The sequence below is a fragment of the Enoplosus armatus genome, chromosome 9, assembly GCF_043641665.1.
Source record: "Enoplosus armatus isolate fEnoArm2 chromosome 9, fEnoArm2.hap1, whole genome shotgun sequence".
NCBI classification, from domain to species: Eukaryota; Metazoa; Chordata; class Actinopteri; order Centrarchiformes; family Enoplosidae; genus Enoplosus; species Enoplosus armatus.
Window position 1 is genome coordinate 4,979,144 of NC_092188.1, and position 19,136 is coordinate 4,998,279.

The 19,136-nt window shown below is 40.8% G+C and overlaps 1 protein-coding gene across 1 annotated transcript; it reads left to right on the top strand.

Annotated features, from left to right (window-relative positions):
* The first annotated feature begins 96 nt into the window (after positions 1-96).
* Positions 97-18,787, top strand: smg5 (SMG5 nonsense mediated mRNA decay factor). Its single transcript, XM_070911551.1, has 23 exons — positions 97-161; positions 610-708; positions 3,172-3,295; positions 4,228-4,384; positions 5,581-5,670; positions 6,135-6,224; positions 6,942-7,020; positions 7,106-7,231; positions 8,056-8,124; positions 8,643-8,869; positions 9,610-9,747; positions 10,166-10,516; positions 10,610-11,080; positions 11,245-11,393; positions 11,475-11,550; positions 12,199-12,374; positions 12,571-12,729; positions 12,968-13,027; positions 15,114-15,273; positions 16,109-16,199; positions 16,375-16,449; positions 16,538-16,676; positions 17,374-18,787. Exons 1-23 carry the CDS (start codon positions 97-99, stop codon positions 17,455-17,457), a joined length of 3,255 nt encoding a protein of 1,084 aa, XP_070767652.1. The 3' UTR covers positions 17,458-18,787.
* The last annotated feature ends 349 nt before the right edge of the window (positions 18,788-19,136 follow it).

Sequence of the window (19,136 nt, forward strand, 5' to 3'; positions counted from 1 at the left end):
AACCCGAGTAGCCCTGACAACTGTGTGTCGTGAGGGTTGAAGGAAACGGGTACTAAACGCTGGAGCGTGTGATCAAACAACTGGCTTCTCGTTAATATGAGTGGACCGGGACAGGACAGCGAGCCAGAGGCGAAAGTCCTTCTCATCAAGCGGCTTTACAGGTAAGTTGGCGAGGCCGTTTTGCGTATAGCTAACCAAAGTGCTAATTGAACGTTGTTGTGGTGGCTAACTTAGCGCTAGCCAATCAATGTCTGCTATCACAAAAAAGGGTCCACCTGTTCTTCCATTCAGTAAGCTGTCACGACAATGAGTAGCCCCACATCCCTGCATACTCGTCAGTGTAACATCGACTATGTTGAACGAGCAGTCATTTGATTGCTTTGAGTAAATGTAGCTTGTGTTAGCTTATCAAATCATGATTGAGCTGCATTTGTCATTACCGCCCTCGGTACAGAGAAATGAAACAGGAAGGATTTTGGTTGCTAGCATGGTAGCCCGCTGTATTTTAGATGGTATTTGTTCTTCCTCCCTTATCGGCCTGTAAATGTTTAGCTCACAGCGTTAAACTTGTCATTATACTAATGTTTTCTGTTGTCCAACGCTTCCCAGGGCTGTGGTGGAGTCTGTGCACAAGCTGGATGTCATCATCGGCGGTAAAGCATCCTACAGAGAGGTCTTCAAGCCGGAGAACATCAGCCTTCGCAACAAGTATGTCCAGCTGTCTCAGCAGTGTGTGTAAAAGGAGGCAGGAGTGTAACTTATACCTCTTAGGCTACATGCTATCTGAGTATCATCTGGCCAGTTGTTTTAAACATAATGATGAATTCACCTGTGTATGAATTTAAACTCATCAACCAGTCGCTGGTGGCTCACCTCCAGTTCATTCAGCTGAGAGACTCTCTGTTATTCTGTGTATTCAATTGGGATTGACTACACCTCACTCTGTTCAGACCTGGTACTCTGTGTCCAAATTTTGTTCAAATCCAGTACACACTTATCAGAAATCTGACCACTCAGGCTTCAGTATAGTCATTTGATTCTGTCTGTGAGACACTGTGATCTCTGCAAGACAAAACTAAAAGTAGACAAAAGAATTACTACTACTAATACTAATTTGTGCTCAGTCTTACAGCCTGAAAGAGGACTGCAGTTGTTATTTTCACTCTGGATACAATGAGCCAAAAGCTCAAAAAGTAAAAGAGGAAGTTGGAGGTAAATGTGAGAAAGAGACTTGACTGTGTCTACACAGATGTAGAGGGGAGGAGAGACGGTATCTCATCCCGCTCAGTGACTATCTTGGGAGCTGGATGGGCATTTATTGTGGTCAAGGCTGCATGTGGAGTTTAAGTGATTTAGCTGATTAATCAATTGGACAGAAAATTAATTGGCAACTACTTTGATAATCGATTAATTGTGTCAGTGATTTTCTTTGTCATATATGATGGGACACTGAATAGCTTTGGGTTTTGGATTGTTGGTTGGACAAATAAGACATCACTTTGGGCATATGCATCCCTGACCACCATTGAACGTGGTACGAGTGATCAGATTCCAATACACACTTGTTGTCAATGGGATTAAATTGTGTCATACCTACCAAGTTATTTCTGGAAGACTGCAGTGATGATGCTTTTTTGTTTGGCATTGAGGAGTTAATATCATGTCTGATGCCCTGAATCTTGTCATTAAAAAAGGATGAAAACTCTGTCAAGAGCAGCAAATAAGATGCGTGAATTGTTACTGTTCTTGTTGATGACCTCAGAGATCACTTAGCACTTTTCAAGTTCACGCTGTGAATTTGTAATTTTAATTTAAAGATTTCAAAGTGAATCTGGAGGTTTGATTTACGCCATTTTCCCTTTTCTTGGCCCTTACACAATGAGTGTTTCTCCATGTTACCTTTGGCTTACTAGCAGTCAATTTAACCTGAGCAGGAACAATGGCATCGATTATATCTGAAATTTTAGAATTGAAGGTATTCAGTAGTATATCATCAACATGATTTGAAGCTGGGGCAGTTTCAGATTTGATGGCTTCCATTTTTTTTAACAGTTTCAGATCTATAGTTGATTTTTGGTGCAATACACAGAGATGATCTGATAGAGCAACATCAAGCACAGTGACGTTTGATATGTTAACACTCTTAGTAATAACCAGATTTAGAGTGTGTCCTCTAGCATGGGTCGGCTGTTTCACATGTCGAGACAGATCAAATGTGTCAAGTATGGCATAAAGTTCTTTGGCATTTCTGTCACTGACACAGTCAAATTCAGAGCAGATAATTGAAAACATCTCAGTAAAATCGTCAAGGTAACGTAGTTTTGTGTGAATATTTTGGTGGCGTATATATAACTATATATAGAGCGCATGGAGAGAATTTCATTTCCATTTTAAATGACACATATTCAGAGGATGAGAACTTGGAGGACTTCTTTCAAAGTAATCAATCCCTAAAAAAGGCACAAACACCCTGTTTTTACTGTCGTGCTTCAAACTCAAATATAACATTTGGTGGGGTGGATTCAATAAGGATAGCATTCCCATTCCAGCCAAATATCTCAAACATAAAATGAAGCATGTAAGAAGTTATAAAATCACTGATTAAAACTGACTTGTTACACAAGGACCTTTTGATCTTAAATAGGGCTAGTTTTATGTTTGTTGGAGCAGGGCCTGAGTTACTTGGCTTAAAGGGAATGTGAATCAAATTTGTAGAATTGGAAGATTTTACTGTTACCCATTTTTCAAATTTTTGTCTTGACACTGTGGCTATAGTACACATAAAGTTTTCACAATATTCTGGTGAACAACTCTGACCTGTGAATCAGTTTACACAGACCATGTGAGTCACAGAAGGGAAAGGAACATTTGATAGTGATGCCACAAATATTTATTTTTGTCCGAAAGCACCAGAATCATCAGTTGTCCCTGATGTTTGTGTCTGTAAATTAGGGCAGTAACTAATGATAAATTTCATTATTGATTATTCTGCCGATTATTTACTCAATTAATCCTGAAAAAATGCCCAACATTCAAGTTCGTATCTAAGTGTTGCTGTTCTGCGTACCCCCACCTGTGCATGTGAGATTAGGTTGACTCATTGGTCCGCTTGTCAAACCGGTGACCCAAGTACCTCCTTAACTTATGCATGTGTATCTGTTTTTCTTTCAGGCTGAGGGAGCTTTGTGTGAAGCTGATGTTTCTCCATCCCGTTGATTATGGCCGTAAGGCTGAGGAGCTGCTCTGGAGGAAGGTTTACTATGAGGTCATCCAGGTTATCAAGACCAACAAGAAGGTAACTGGCCCTGCAGCTGTGGGGTAAAAAAAAATCCTCTTTGCATGTGTGAGCCAAACAGTTTTTCTCTTGTTAGCTGGGTTGACATCCTGGCTAACACTTAAAGGTCAACTCTGCTGTGACATCTGCCGTTTTGTGGTCACTGGTGCGTAACGTACCTCAGAGAGTGTACCAAGAGTGTGTGTATGTAATGCATGGGTGGTCCGAGTGGTAATCAAAACCCTAAAAATGCCACTTCTGGTACTTTACTCTGCTATCAAATATAGGCGGATCATTTCTGCACTGAATTCTGTTATAAAAATGTTTACAGTTTTAGCTGCTCTTTTAAGTAAAGTTTTAGTAAAGTGTTGCACATTTATTTGTTTTAAATGTGTGTAAGTTAAGAAAGGGGAACTTGAGAGTTGAAGAGAGAGCTGCGTGAAATCTAATAAGTTGCCTCAAGTGATTTAGGTTGAGGCTGAACACTAAAGAAGACTAAAAGTTTGAAAATAGAAAAAGTCTGGGAGTGTGGAGTTAGAAAGAAGCAAGCTTACCAGACCTTTTGTAGCCTGCTCCCTCCTCTCTGCTTGAGACTAGTGACTCGAGGCTAAGTTAGGCGCTACTAGCATAACACACTCGAATCTCCGAACAAATTGTACTCATTAGAGTTGCATTATGGGTAATGTAGATATCTTGTTTTGAAACTGATCGATTTTGATCCTTTTGTTTTTTAAACTGTCAATGTGGGTCCAACTATGTTATAGGTACTTATAGATTTTATTTTTATTAAGCAATGAAGAAACATTTTTGTACAGGAACAGTATATTGTAATGTTCCGTGCTCATTGTAAACAATAATATGTATGCTCCATATGCTGCTGTTTGTTATTGTTGTTCTGGTCATATATCTAATGTTTTGGCTCCTCTCTTTTCTTTCTCTTTCCTCCACTGTAGCACATCCACAGTCGCAGCGCTCTGGAGTGTGCCTACCGTACACACCTGATCGCCGGAGTGGGTTTCTACCAGCACCTGCTGCTCTACATCCAGTCACATTACCAGCTGGAGCTGCAGGACTGCATCGACTGGACCCACGTCACAGACCCACTGATCGGTCAGAGGCGCAAACACAAATTCACACACAGACACAGAACATTCAAACACGCAGCCAGCATGTAATCTCTTACTAAATGTTTGTCAGGAGGATGTGTAACATTCACACGTACAAAACAAGCTGACTGCTTGTCCATATTTTCATTAAATTATAAATCTTGATCACTTTGATAGGCCTTTTTTTGCTTAAGACGTTTTGACACGTCACAGTGGGAAAAGCACAGATGTGAATAATAAAATCAATGAAGCTGCGCCAGTTTCAGGATTCTGGTATTGTGCATGCTGGTTCACTTTAATGGCTTACTAGAATAGAACAGAGCCATCATTATCCTGTCATTTTCCTTTTATAGTATATATAGTGTTTATTGTGATGATATATGTGATGAATATAGTTTGTTTTTTGTTTTTAATGCACTCTATTCTAGTGAGAAAGGAACTTAAATCCACAGCTTTTTGTTTTACCATCTTTGCACCATTCAGATTTGCTTGTCTTGTGAAACCGGCGTAAATCCCATTCAACACGGTATTATGAGTGTTTTGAAACTTTTGGATTTAAATAAACTGCACAAACTCTCTGAAAGGGTCCACTGAAAGGTTTGATGTAATTTCCGGCAGGTATTAAAATGTGCTTTTACTCTTTGGACAATGAAAAGTGAGATCACACCACTGCGTTTTCAGGTGTTTATGTGTACATATTCTGAATTCAGTCCGTGTCAGATGTCAGTGTTCTCTTGCACTATGCAAAGCAGACAAATAGGTGGAGAAGTGCCAAGTCAGTCTATTGTCAGCAGCCAAAGTTGTAATACAGTGCAGCCTGTACTCTTCCTTTGCCTCAGATGAGCTTGTCTTCCACTCTGTTGTTTCACTTTCTCAACACACTTCACAGATTTCATGTACAAAGAGATGGGGATCCTATCAGACCCTCAACATCATGAAATATAACCAATACATACTGTATTGGCCACTTAAAACAAAAGCACTTTTGTACATTAACACCATGGGGACAGAGAAACAGTGCTTCAAGTAATATCTGCGTGCTGTCTCTAACATTCATACTCTCCGCTCTCTGCAAATTGTTGCTTTGCAGGAATTTAAGCTTGTTCTTTTGTTACATAACTCCAAGTCATTTTGGGTAAGTGCATCAGCTAAATGCTTGAAATGAAAAGAAAAAAAGCATTGTGTAATTGTTCCCCGCAGGCCGAAAGAAACCAGTGTCAGCCACCCCCAAGGAGATGGAGTGGGCACAGATGGCCTGTCATCGCTGTCTGGTCTACCTCGGAGATCTAGGTAATAACATGATAATAGAATATGCAATCAAGTCCTCTCTCTACCCAGCTTGTAGAGGTGTGAGACAGCATGTGTGTGTCATTCAGCGTGGGAAATTTTGGCTTATCTATGGAGTGTAATTGGCAGCAGGCTGTTAGGTTGGTTTAGACGATTCAGAGATATTAGTATTTTGATTGATTTTACATGATTAAACTGAAATTTACAGAAGGGAATGTCAGCACCATTTTAGGTTTGACTTTCATGAATAGAGGAAAATCAAAATGATCAGTGAACATTTCATGTTTTAGCCTAGATTCAAGGCTTTTGTTTCGGCAGTTGTGTCATAAATACATGAGGCTTGATATCTCAGTCCTTATTGACCATTTTTGTCACTGCGGTTATATTAATCGAATAAAGAAGTTTATTTTGTTGCTAACATTTATTATTACTTTTTTCTGTTATTTTAATGTTGGTTTCCTCTGCAGCCCGTTATCAGAATGAACTTGCTGGAGTGGAGGCTGAGCAGCTGGCAGAAAGGTTTTACCATCAGGCTCTGTCTGTCATGCCACACGTAGGTGAGTGACTGTAATATAAAGTCTCTTAACACAGCTCTTTGCTGTTCCCATGGCCAGGGAGAACCTGGTAAAGTTTGTTTTCCAGGCTGGAAGAGTGGCAGCAATACTTAGTTTCTAAAAAGCTAAATGCTGAACAAAAATGTTAAATCCTTTTGTTCAATAGAAAAAGAAAGCAACTAAAGGACACTAACAAATGTTAATACATTGTTTATAATGTCATCGTGCAAGAAAGTGATGTTTACATTGCAAATACATTGTGTTCAAACACTGCTTAAGGGAATAAGCTGAGATTTATATCCATACTGCATACTCATATCTGTACGGTAATTATGTAGGTGCAGCCAGCACCCGGTTAGCTTATCTTAGCATAAAAACTGGAAACGGGGGAAACAGCCAGCATGGCTCTGTCCAAAGGTGACCAAATCCACCTAAATCAGTGGGTTTACTGATTTATTTGTGAACTTGAGTTGAAATATGTTGTTACGCCTTGCTACTTTATCCTGAAGGGACACATAAGGTCATCAGGTTTATCCTGGTGATATTTTGTAAAAAGGGAGCGTTATTACAGTTACTACTGAAGCTGTTTGTGCTCTCCAAATCTTTATTTTTTCAGATTGAGCAGTAAACATTAGGTAATGATTGTCAGTCCACATCAACTCCAAGAATGAATGTTAACTTGTTTTTCTTTATTTAATTTCTTCAACCACTTGTCTACAGGAATGCCTTTTAACCAACTGGGCACACTGGCAGGGAGCAAGTTCTACAACGTGGAAGCAACCTACTACTACCTACGCTGGTGAGCAATGTTTGTGCATGTTTGTTAACTATTGAACCACAACCCAATAAGTTAAAAGTCTTAACAGATATTTCATCTGTCCTAGCATCCAATCAGACGCCCCTTTTGACGGCGCCTATGGCAACCTGAAGCGCCTGTTTGACAAAGCTGCCAAGATGTACCACCAAGTGAAGAAGCAGGAAATGAAGAAGCTGTCTCCATCTCGACAAAGGTGAGGAGGATTCACAGGATTTCAGAAGGTCTGGAAACTGCACGCGCATGAAAATAAATTACTCCCAGAACGGGAACATTTCTCCAGTCCAAAGAAATCCTGGAAGAGGTGTGGGAAAACAACCCATTTTAGACCCTGGACTTTATTCTTAGTTGGGGTTTTTTCTTGTGGTTGAACTGTAAATTAAAATGTGCTCACTTGTATTTTGGTTCACAGTAGAGCAATGCAGCCCAAGTCTTTCTGATATAATTTAATTTAATTTCCAAACTCCTCTGAGACCATGAGCCCTCTCTGGACAGCAGTCGTATTACTAATGGTTTTCACTGGTTTGGAAAAATCAATCTGATATGAACAGAATATGTTGACTTCTTTGTGCTGACATCCCAGAGTAATTTTAATCTATATCTAATCTAATCTTTAATGTCATAATTACTGACTTGCTTGCCCCCCCCCCTTTGAATCACAAAGGCACACCAACCAGTGGTGGGATAAATCAGCATCTCTCTGCAGATGGGATTGGATAATTGATGATCCCTGTGGGGAAATTAGCAGCAAAAGTAACAGCAATCAGTGGGAATAAAAAGACAAATATGCTCACAAATGAATGTAAAACAAGCATTTCAAGAGATAATGCTTGGCGTATAGAAAAGAAAAACACGTATAGGTGCAGACTTGAATAGTTTTGCTTGTTGAGATGCATTGTGACTAATGTTTGATGGTACATTTGCACAGTTTATTTACTATCAGGATTATTTAGATTAAATATAAAATAAATATCTGTAATCTATGATTTCTGTAATTTAAATATGACTTTTTTCCTGCAGATCAAAAGACATTAAGCGTCTCCTGGTGAGCTTCATGTACCTTCAGAGCCTGCTGCAGCCCAAGAACAGGTAAGTGTTTGTAATGTCCCTCATCTCCTGTCTCACATGACGCTGTTCCTCCACTGTTTTAGTTCACAATGGAAATAAACCTTTGGCTTTACTTTATTTTTAATCCTTAACCATTTTATTGGTGTGTTAAGTCTGCTATGTGTGTTTAATGATTATCAAATTAATCTATCTATAGCATCTAACCTCTTACCTGCTCCACTGATATCAAAGTCAAATATTTGGTTTTGTGAAGTGTGGCTGGAGATTAGCAGTATCCAGCGGACACAACATGGTGATTCCAGGCAAAGTGTTTAATGCCTGTAAAAATGTTCAAACAAACTGATTTAACTGCCAACAAAATGTGCTTCTAGTTCATGAACTTGTAGTTCATGAGCAGATATGAAGGACAGCAAACCTGCTTATCCCACTTGGTCCATTGAACTGCTGCAGTGTTCTCCTTGGATTATTCATCATTAGATTGTGTTTACCTTGTGTTTTTAGTGCATCCTTCATTTTCATTATGTTGCTTTTGTATGTAGTCTCATGGAGACGGAGCTGACGTCACTCTGCCAGTCTGTGCTGGAGGACTTCAACCTGGTGCTGTTCTATCTGCCGCCACCGACACATGGCGGTGCTCACCACTCCCCCAGCGAGGAAGAGGAGGAGCAGCAGCACGCTGACAGCTCCTGCCCTGTGCTGCCTGACACCCTCGTCTTCAAGATGGTGGTCACTTGTCTGATGGTAGTCCACAGCCTGAAGAGGGGAGGTTAGTGCTGGCGGGATTAACATCACTCGCCATTGTGTATTCCACCATTTTTGGTGTCTGAAATGATTTATACTTTTTAATTTGATAGTTTATTCATAATAATAACAGAGTGGTGAACAAACAGCCTTTTTTAGATGAGGATTGGAATAATTAGTAGAAGAGGAAGACTCCAGCCAGACTTGTGGAGCTGTATAGTTAACTAACCAAAAAGGCCACACAACTCTGTCCAGAACACCCACTAAAGTTGTGCATGTTTTTTGCCATCGTAAGAGGATCTGTGATGGATTGACTCCCAAACTGAAATTTGGACACTAACAGTCTAAATATAAATCTCAACAAATACATCTTAAAGTTTATGTTAACTTTTAAGTTTATGTTATGTTAACAGAAACCTTATTTTTATTTTTATTACAGCCCCATCAATACAGGATTTTTCTGATACCTATATCGATATGATAGTTTAAAAAATATCCAAAAAATAAACTTGTCACTACTCTGCAGTGGATAAACTATATGCTGACACTGTTTCAAAACACACTGAATGACAGACTTCTGCACCAATACCGATATATGTGCAGAGAGCGAATATTGGCTGATTTATTGGTCGGGCTTTACCTATAAATGATTTGTACTGCCCTGGAAAAAACTGTCTTCTGGCAACTCTGTTGGTACAAAATAGAGGTTTGTTTCAACGTTGACTATATTTTTTGTACTAACAAATGTTTCATTGTGTCTTTTAGGATCGAAGCAGTACAGTGCATCCATAGCTTTTACTCTGGCGCTGTTCTCCCATCTGGTGAACCACGTCAACATACGGCTGCAGGCTGAACTGGAGGAAGCGGAGAGCCAGGTGCCTCCACTTCACACTGACGCCACAGGTGAGAGAGGAAATCCCTGTCTCCATATATTGAGCGGGAAAAGAAAACAACTGCAAGCGCAAGTTAGTTCAAGCCTAAAACAAGTCCTCACACACTGCCAACACAGGATAGGAGATCTCTCAGCCAGTGTGTGCCACATAGATCAATGCGTCAATCCCACTGTGTCCTCATCAGCAGCATCTTTTAGTATTGAAGTGCTGCTCTTTGTGGTTTAAAATGTAAGTTTTTTGGGAGACCTACAGCAGTATGTGAAGTTTTTACAAGTCAAGAGTAATTTAAAGTTAAATACATTTATTCACTTGACATGCTCTTCCAGGAATAACCCAGTGGAGAACATGTGTTCTGTCATGTGCAATATGTAGTTAGAACAACTTGAATGAAAACAAAAAAGGCAGTGAATGTTTCTTCTCTTATCTAGAAGACCTGGAGGTGAGGGACTTGTCAGCTCCACCGACAGATCGCTCTGACGAGAAGCCCCTGCAGAATGGCTCCCTAGAGCAAGAAGATGATGAGGAGGAGGAGAAAGATGAAGATGGCTGTGAAAGGGTCGGCCCCAAAAAGCAGGGCAGTGTGGAAGAACAGCGCAAGTTGGAAGAAGACAAACAGAGACAGAAAAAGAAGTACACTCGCCTCTCTAGACTGCGCCGACGCCGCTGTGCCCGGAAGGACGCTCGAGGAGAGGACGAAAGTGACCTTAGCGAAGGCTTTGAGAGCGAAGAGGACGAAGATGACGATGATGAGAGGAAGGGTCACGCTGATTCAACAGGTGGCATCACGACGGGAACCCCGCCCAATCCTCCATCTATCAGGAAGGAGGCTAAGAGAGACCCCCTGGGCAGCTGGGGGAGTGGCTCGGAGGAAGAGGAGGAGGAGGAAGGAGGAACGGCATTTGATGTAGAGACCGACTCGGACATGAACAGCCAGGAGTCTCGCTCAGACCTGGAAGACATAGAGGACACGGAAAACTCAGACAACTTGGAGGGTCAGGCCCGGGAGCACCAGGACGAAGAGGAAGACGAAGACCAACCCAAGGAAGAAGGAGGCGACAGGGACGGTGATACACCTCCGACCACTAACGGGCCTCTCATGCCCAGCGACTCCAGCATCAGCAGTAACCTCCAGGCCATGTCCTCACAGCTCTTCCAGGCGAAGCGTTGCTTCCGCCTGGCACCAACCTTCAGCAACATGTTGCTAAGGCCTCAAGCCTCATCTTCCTCGGGGATTCCCACCCCTACTGACACCTCTGCTCCCCCCTCCCAAGAGACACCCCCTCCTCCTGGGGATTCACCCTGCGATATGAACCCCGGTACTGCCAACGGAACCAATGAAAATGGTAATATTCTTTTTGCCTTTTATTATGGGACATTTTCTTGTTCATCTGTTCCCTTTTTTTATTGATTGACAGAAAAGTCAAATTGTGACTTTGTTGAAATCAAACTTGTCTTTTTGCTTTGATTGTTGTGTCACCTCCTGTAGACCTGGACTCTGATTCGGAAGGCAGCCAACACAGTACTCAATCAGTACATAGTGAGAAAACCCTCTTAGAGAAGCTGGAGATTCTGACCAATCAGGGGTTGATCCAGGCGGTGAAGGTCTTTATTGATTGGCTAAGGACAAACACCGATATTATCCTCATGTGTGCACAGGTGAGGGTGCCGATTGTCCTGCTTTGTCTATGAAACATTAACATTTTAGGAGTATATTTAACAACTCTTACTTTACTGCAGAGTTCTCAAAGCCTGTGGAACAGACTGTCTGTGCTGCTCAACCTGCTACCAGATGGCAGCAAGATGCTCGAGGCTGGTGAGTTACTGATGGACTGCAATGCATAGAGATTTATGTACTGTATAGCTCAGTAGGTTTTTATTTCCCCTGGGTCTACTAATACTAAAATGTCCTGTGAGACACTGGGTAAAGGCTTACCTAAACCACTAATTTAAAGCAGTAGTTGGACATTTTGGGAGATGGATACCACTCTCATGTCTGTACGCTAAATATAGAGATAAAGCAGGAGCTAGTAGGAAATTAGCTTTGCTTAACAAGGGAAACTGCTAGCCTCGCTCTGTCTAAGGGTTAAAAACAATATGCCTGCCAGCACCTCCAAATCTTTCTGATTAACATGTTTTATTTAGTTTGTTTGTCTGGCTTGGCCAAGAAATAGTTCTAGACATTTTGTCCATGCAGTTTAATGTGATGATGTGAATTTATTATTATTATTATTATTATTATTATTATCCAACATATGATTTTCCCCATTAGTAGATATTTCAATGTATAACATTGTGATATTAATTTGGTCCATATCTCCGAGCTCTGATCTCGTCCCTGTACTGTGTGTACTCGCTTAACAAGCGTGCTAATACTCAGCTCTCACACTGAATATTCTTTACACCCTAATGACTGTTCTGAGTCTACTGCTCATTTATTTATTTATCCATGTGTGTACTGCAGAGCTTGGTCTGAACACAGAAGTGACAGAGCTGTTAAATGAGTGCGAGCAGCCCGGATTGGTCCAGAGTCTGCTGCTGCCCGAGGATTTGGCTCTGCGACACCTGCCTGCTCTTAACGTCGCTCACCGCCGCCTTGATTTTACTCACCGCAACCCCTCCCTGACCCCCCTACAGGAGGTACACACACACACAAGCACACAGATATATATTGTAGATATTATTGTAGAATCATGACACATGATTTTTGCCAATTTCAAAATAGTATGATTGTCTGAGACGAAACTAAAAGTCGATTCATCCAACGCAATATTTTATAATCAAACATGCGTAATATAAAAACTTAAAAGCATTTTCTTCTTTCTCTGTCCTCCAGTGTTTGGTGCGAGTGTGTTGCATTCGCAGTTTTGGCCACTTTCTAACAAATCTCCAGGGTAACGTGCTGCACTTCAACCCGGAGGCGGGCATCTTCACCAGCATCAGCCAGTCCGAACAAGATAATCTGGTGCAACAGGCCAAAGCCCAGTTCCAAATGGTGAGTGACATCTGAACAAAGACCAGAAGAACCACAGGGGGCCTGTATTCAGTCAAGTCTGATTATTCTGTGTGCTGTTTAGACAGTGAATATGGTGTTGTTGTGTAACTGTTGACCTAAATAAATGTGAACAATGTTTAATCAATGACCTGGAACCAAAATTGTTTTTACTTCTGAGCAAAGCAGCTGTCTCTTTTTGATGTTTGCTCTCCTCCACTCTTTATCTTTATTTGTCCAGGCTGAAGAGGAGGCTCGTCGAAATCGCTTAATGAGGGATATGGCCCAGCTTCGACTGCAGGTTTTTGATATTATCACTCTGTCCACTGACTGTTTACCCTATCTGTGTTTCCCTGCAGCATAGACGCATATACACAGCTGTGTGCTGATACAGTCATCACTGCCAAACGTTCCCAGTCTTTGAGAGACAGAAAATGTTGAAAAAATGCTTATTTATTTTTGATTTTGTATGAAAATAATAAAAAGGTAACTATATTACCTTTCTTTAGTTTTTGAGATTAAGATCCACTTTCATTTGGATATTTACTGTAGTGAAGAATAATGTTTGCGAGGAAGCATATGGTTTATTTGACATTTGATATGAACCAGCTGACATCAGTCTAAATCTCTCTAAAATCATCTGATGGAAGTATTGAGAATGGTATAGGAATCATATTATATTTCTATGACTGTAAAACCTACATATACAGTTGTGTTCAAAATCATAGTGTGATTAAAAAGGTGAGTAAACGTCAAAATCCCTCAAATAAATTGTATTTTAATGAACACAAATGCATTGGGGACACAGCACTTTCTATTTCAAAGCAAGAAAATTGGAAAAAGTAATTGAATTTGATAATATTTTACAGAAAGTCAAGAAATATAATGTTCAAAAAAATAGCAGTGTTGACATCTGTCTTTACAAACTCAAATGTACTGTATAAACTAAGAAATGCTTGAAGATTCAACTATCCTGAGAATCATAAACTAATATTTAGTTGCATAACCACGGTTTCTGATAACTGCTTCACATCTGTGGTGCATGGAGTCAACCAACTTCTGGCACCGGTCAACAGGTATTGCAGCCCAGGACAATTGTACTACGTTCTACAATTCCTCTGAATTTCTTGGTTTTGCCTCATGAACAGCATTTTTCATGTCAGCCCACAAGTTTTCTATGGGATTAAGGTCCGGGGATTGTGCTGACCACTCCATTACTTGAATGCGGTTTGTCTGGAACCATGATTTTGCTCGCTTGCTGGTGTGTTTGGGGTCATTGTCTTGTTGAAACACCCATTTCAAGGGCATTTCCTCTTCAGCATACGGCAACATGACTTCTTCCAGTATTCTGATGTACTCAGACTGATCCATGATCCCTGGTATGCGATAAATAGGACCAACACCATAGTACGAGAAACATCCCCATATCATGATGCTTGCACCACCATGCTTCACCGTCTTCACTGTGTACTGTGGCTTGAATTCAGTGTTTGCAGGACGTCTGACAAACTGTCTGTGGCCCTTAGACCCAAAAAGAACAATCTTACTCTCATCAGTCCACAAAATATTACGCCATTTCTTTTTAGGCCAGTCAATGTGTTCTTTGGCAAATTGTAACCGCTTCAGCACGTCTTTTTTTTAACAATGGGACTTTGCGGGGGCTTCTTGCTGGTAGCTTGGCTTCACATAGACGTCGTCTGATTGTTACAGTCCTCACAGGCAACCTTAGATCTTCTTTGATCCTCCTGGAGCTGATCATTGGCTGAGCCTTTGCCATTCTGGTTATTCTCCGATCCATTTGAATAGTCGTTTTTCTTTTTCTTCCTCGCCTTTCTGGTTTTGGCTGCCATTTTAAAGCGTTTGATATCATTTTAGCTGAACAGCCTATCATTTTCTGCACTTCTTTATAGGTTTTCCCTTCTTTGATTAATTCCTTAATCAAAGAACGCTCTTCTTCTGAACAGTGTCTTGAACGACACATTTTACTCTGTTTTTCAAGGACAAATGCACAGCCAGCATATGCAGCGTCAGTTGCCTTGATCCTTAAATGAGGGCCACCTGTTTAACACCTGTTTTTTTCACATTATCAATGACCTCACTTATTGAACTCAGCACTGCTATTTTTTTGAACACGCCCCTTTCAGTTAATGATTCAGTTTCACAGAATCAGCAGCATGCACGCCATGCCTGTTGGGTCTGTTGGTTTTCTATACCTTTACTAAACCTTCTAGAAACTTACTTGCAGTGTAGAAGTTGAAATTTTAATAAAAACAGTGATTTATCTTGCTAGTGATGTGGGACTGCTATTATTTTGAACACAACTGTACATCTTGCAATAATCACACATTGTCAACTATTGTGTCTCTTGTTCTGTGTGTTCCTTGCAGTTGGAGGTGTCGCAGCTAGAGGGCAGCCTTCAGCAGCCTAAGGCCCAGTCGTCCATGTCTCCCTACCTGGTGCCAGACACAGCTGCTCTCTGCCAGCATCTGAACCTCATCCGGCAGCTGGCCGGCAGCGGCTGCTTCATCATCATCATCCCACGGACAGGTCAGCGCACTGCCTCCAGCGCATGTTGTGTTGTGTTCAGGCCCCTGTGTGTCATCAAGTACATTGCATGTCCAAAAGTCTTTTTATTGATTACAATGGCTTCAAAACCCAATATTCAACCTCATTTTTGTGTGATTTCAGTCTCTATAACTTGTCTCAGACAGATGCTTCTTTTTATGTTTAGTGAAGAGAATTATTTCACAGCTTGCTGAACATTAAAATTTGTATTTTGCTCTTGATTTCAATGCACGAAACTATAGAAATTACAGAAGACATGTTGATGCTGAAACTTTTAACGATTAGTCAATTAATCAAGCAGTAAACTGACAGAAAATCTAAATTATTTATCAAGCAAAGCAAGATGCCAAATATTTGTTGGTTTCAGCCTCTCAAATGTGAGGTTTTGCTGATTTTGTCATGTTCATATCATTTTCTTTGGGCACTTGTTCGGACATAACAAGCAATTTGAATCTTGGAAATTGTGATTTCACTCTTTTTGTGACATTTTATACACTAAACAATGAATTGATTATAGAAGGAAAATAGTAGATTCATTGATAAGCGATTAGTTGCAGCCCTAAACGCGTCACTAGTGGTGTGAGAGCTCTGGTTTGCAGACACTTGATGTACCAAACTGCTGCCCGGGGGAATGAAACTGAATAGCAGCACATAGATAGTAAGTTTAACAACGATAAATGTGCCACTTTGAACACTCGACCGTGGCAATGACATAAAATCTCTATATTAACCAAAATTAGTTCAGTTTTAGCTTTAAGAGTAATTCTCCATTTGCTGACATGACGGTTTTCTCATCTGGACTACCTCTGTGTTGCAGTGATTGATGGTCTTGACAGGTTGAAGAAGGAAATTGCTGGTGCGAGGGATGGCATCCGCTTCCTGGAGTCTGAATTTCGCAAAGGCAATAGGTGGGTGTTTTGTATTACGTCTATGGCGACTGATGGAGCTTCTTGCCACACTTTTTTAAGGCGGAATGTGAAATAATTTTCCAAGGATCTGTTAAACACAAACCTCACTTTTACTCTATAAAGCTCTCTTATTTTGGAGGATTTCCTAAATATTCTGTATCACATCCTTCTGCAGGTACATACGCTGCCAGAAGGAGTCGGGTCGAAGTTTTGAAAGAGATAAACTGAAACGTCAGGACATCGAAGCCTGGTAAACTTTGCTCCCCTTCCACTGTTACCTCTGTATGTTTTCTAACATACCACTGGATGGGGATGACTTCTATTTTGATTATTTCTAGGCATTTATACAAGATGGTGGACAGTTGTCGTCAGCTAACGGTCTCCCAGAGCAACGGAGACGAAGATACAGCCGGCATGGTGACCATTCTTACTGGCCATCAAGTGGAAGAGCTTTGCTCTCAGTCAGCAGCCATGAAGGTCAGTCACTCACTGTGTTTTGTTACATTACAGACCAGAACTCAGAAAGTTGACATTTTCTACTAAGACTAGTAAAGCTTAATGGATTTCAGTTCCTGCCACTGCATGCTCTCTTTTTTGCTACAGTGCTGCCTTCACTGGACTGTGTTAATCACTGTTCTCTTCCTGTTAGAATATAGTTTATAGTTCAAGAAATATTTGCTTTTTGTAGTATCTATTTTAATTAGGGATGTAAATGTTCCGTCAAGTCTTTACACTTCACCCTACAGCCATCTAGTGATTTTATGTGGACAGAACTTTAGTTTTTACAGTTAACTTTAAGAGTGTGTGTTGTAGTTAGAAATTATACTTATTGTGCTGATGAGGATGCCATCATTTTTTATCTTATCACAGATGAATAGTATGTCAGCTGATGGGTAACGAGGAATGTCAGTACAGAAATGGCAAAGATAAGTTTAAGGTCATATAGAAACAGTGTCTCCATTATATGGTTTGTTCAACCTAGTGTAAGTGTACATATTATGGTCACAGTTTTAAAATCTATGCCATCATTATGAAATGTTTATTTGTCATTGTTAAAAGAAAATAATACCAGATTTACCAGATTGTGGGTTCAGTACTCTGTAAAAACTGAGGACAGGTTTTGTATCTAATGTTTTGTATTTATTTGCATGTCTTCTTTTTTCTGCCTTGCCAGTCGGCGATCCAGGCGGCGGGCTCGGCCGGCATGGAGCTGAAGAACATCACGGAGTTCTACCGCCAGTGGAAGGAGATTGGCTGAGAGGTCAAATGGGGGCAGCTGTCGGCGCTGCGAACAGCTGATCGATCACAACACTCGCTCCCTCTCTCTCTCTCCCACTCTTTTGCTCTGTGTGTATCTGCGTCTCCAAAGGCAAAAAACAACTCAAAAGAAAGCTGAATCGAAGGAAAGAGTTAAAGCTTAGAGGGGTGGAAAAGTTAAAACAGTGGAGTAAAAAAAAAAGAGAAATGTGGGCGAAACGGCGCTATAAGAAACAGCAGATGTCCCACCTCCCACTCCTAATCCTAAACATAAAGAGTGACCCCTAGTGGTCGGGGTGCGGAAACGGTGGGGGAACGCTACACAACTTTTAAGTGCCCCTGGTTCACACCCTAACCAGGAATACACTGTATATGTTAGCAAACGAGTACATACGTGTCGAGAGAGAAACCGCACACACACGAACATCAACACATTCACGCTCAGATGAATCCATATAGATATTTTAGAGCAGTGGTTTGGATTTCCGTTCCCTCCTCCCCTTTCCCTTCAATCTGTATTTGAGAAACAGGGTTAAGAATGTACGAGTCTGGTAGGGCTGCGTTCTGGAAAGTCGAGGGTGTATGACGACAACTTTTAAGATAGAGAAAACACTCTCTGTCCACCTGACACCCGAGGCTTCCAGCCTTACAAAACAAACCAGGCGTCTCACAGCTCATAGGCCTCTAGGAAGGGTTGAGAAAGACGAATGTTCTTCTCCAGGATCGGTTTCTTTCCTCTGTGGCTTTTTTTTTTTTTTTTTTATTTAATTTGGTTTTGTTTTTCTTTATTTGCAGTGTACTTTTGTGACCAGTGACTTGTGCATTGTGCTATCTGTGTATGAGACAAGAAGAAGAAAAAAAAGAAACATGACAGGTTCAAGGTTTTAATTTGGATTTTATTTTTGTACCCAAATGATGTTGTTTATTTTGCTTTTTGTAAGCTAAATCTGAAAGAAATATGCAAGAATGTTTAAGGGAAAGGGAAGGGGATTGTTGTCGTGTGTTGATCCACTGAACAAGTCCTTCATTTCTAAAATTACAAAAAAAACCTATAATCCATTAATTTAACAAGGTGTCATGTTAGAGGGAGGAGGGAGGTAGAAGCTGATCAGCCTCATGTTGTAGCTAGTCATCAAGGAGGCTCAGAAGAGAGGGGGCCAGCTGACTCCCCCAGAGGGATGTGGGTTGTGTTTGGACCCCTGTAAACTCCTAAAATGTGTCCCATCTACATCACCATCTCCATAGTGACTGTCCCATCATGCACAGTGCAAAAGAAAACCAGTATATGTGTGTGGCCATGCATTGAACAATAAAAAGAAACTCATATAAGATGACTTCTTTCTTCTTTCCATTTCCTCTGTGACCTATTTCTCATTGTGGGAATAATAATTAGTGCTGAAACGATTCATCAGTTAGTTGAATGGCAAAACTTAAATTTTGATAATTAAATGAGCATTCCTGTGACTCCTGTGGCTGTTTTTGTTCTGAATCCCTTCTGGAATAATAATCCTGATGATGTCACCTGGAGACTACGAGATGCCATTGCATTATGGGAAATGTAGGATCAGTTTTTTGTTTTTTTTAAGCTTGACCTATGCTAGGGACTAAAAGTCAGGATAACATGACCTTCATTTTGACTTTTTTTATGTGTTTGTCGCAAGTCTCCCAACAGTGATAGAG

What these genes read in the sequence shown, in the direction of transcription:
- smg5 (XM_070911551.1), top strand. Translation starts at nt 97, where the DNA reads ATGAGTGGACCGGGACAGGACAGCGAGCCAGAGGCGAAAGTCCTTCTC. An exon ending in GGTCTACCTCGGAGATCTAG is followed by an intron (nt 5,671 to 6,134) that starts GTAATAACATGA and finishes TTTCCTCTGCAG; the next exon opens with CCCGTTATCAGAATGAACTT. An exon ending in TTATCCTCATGTGTGCACAG is followed by an intron (nt 11,394 to 11,474) that starts GTGAGGGTGCCG and finishes ACTTTACTGCAG; the next exon opens with AGTTCTCAAAGCCTGTGGAA.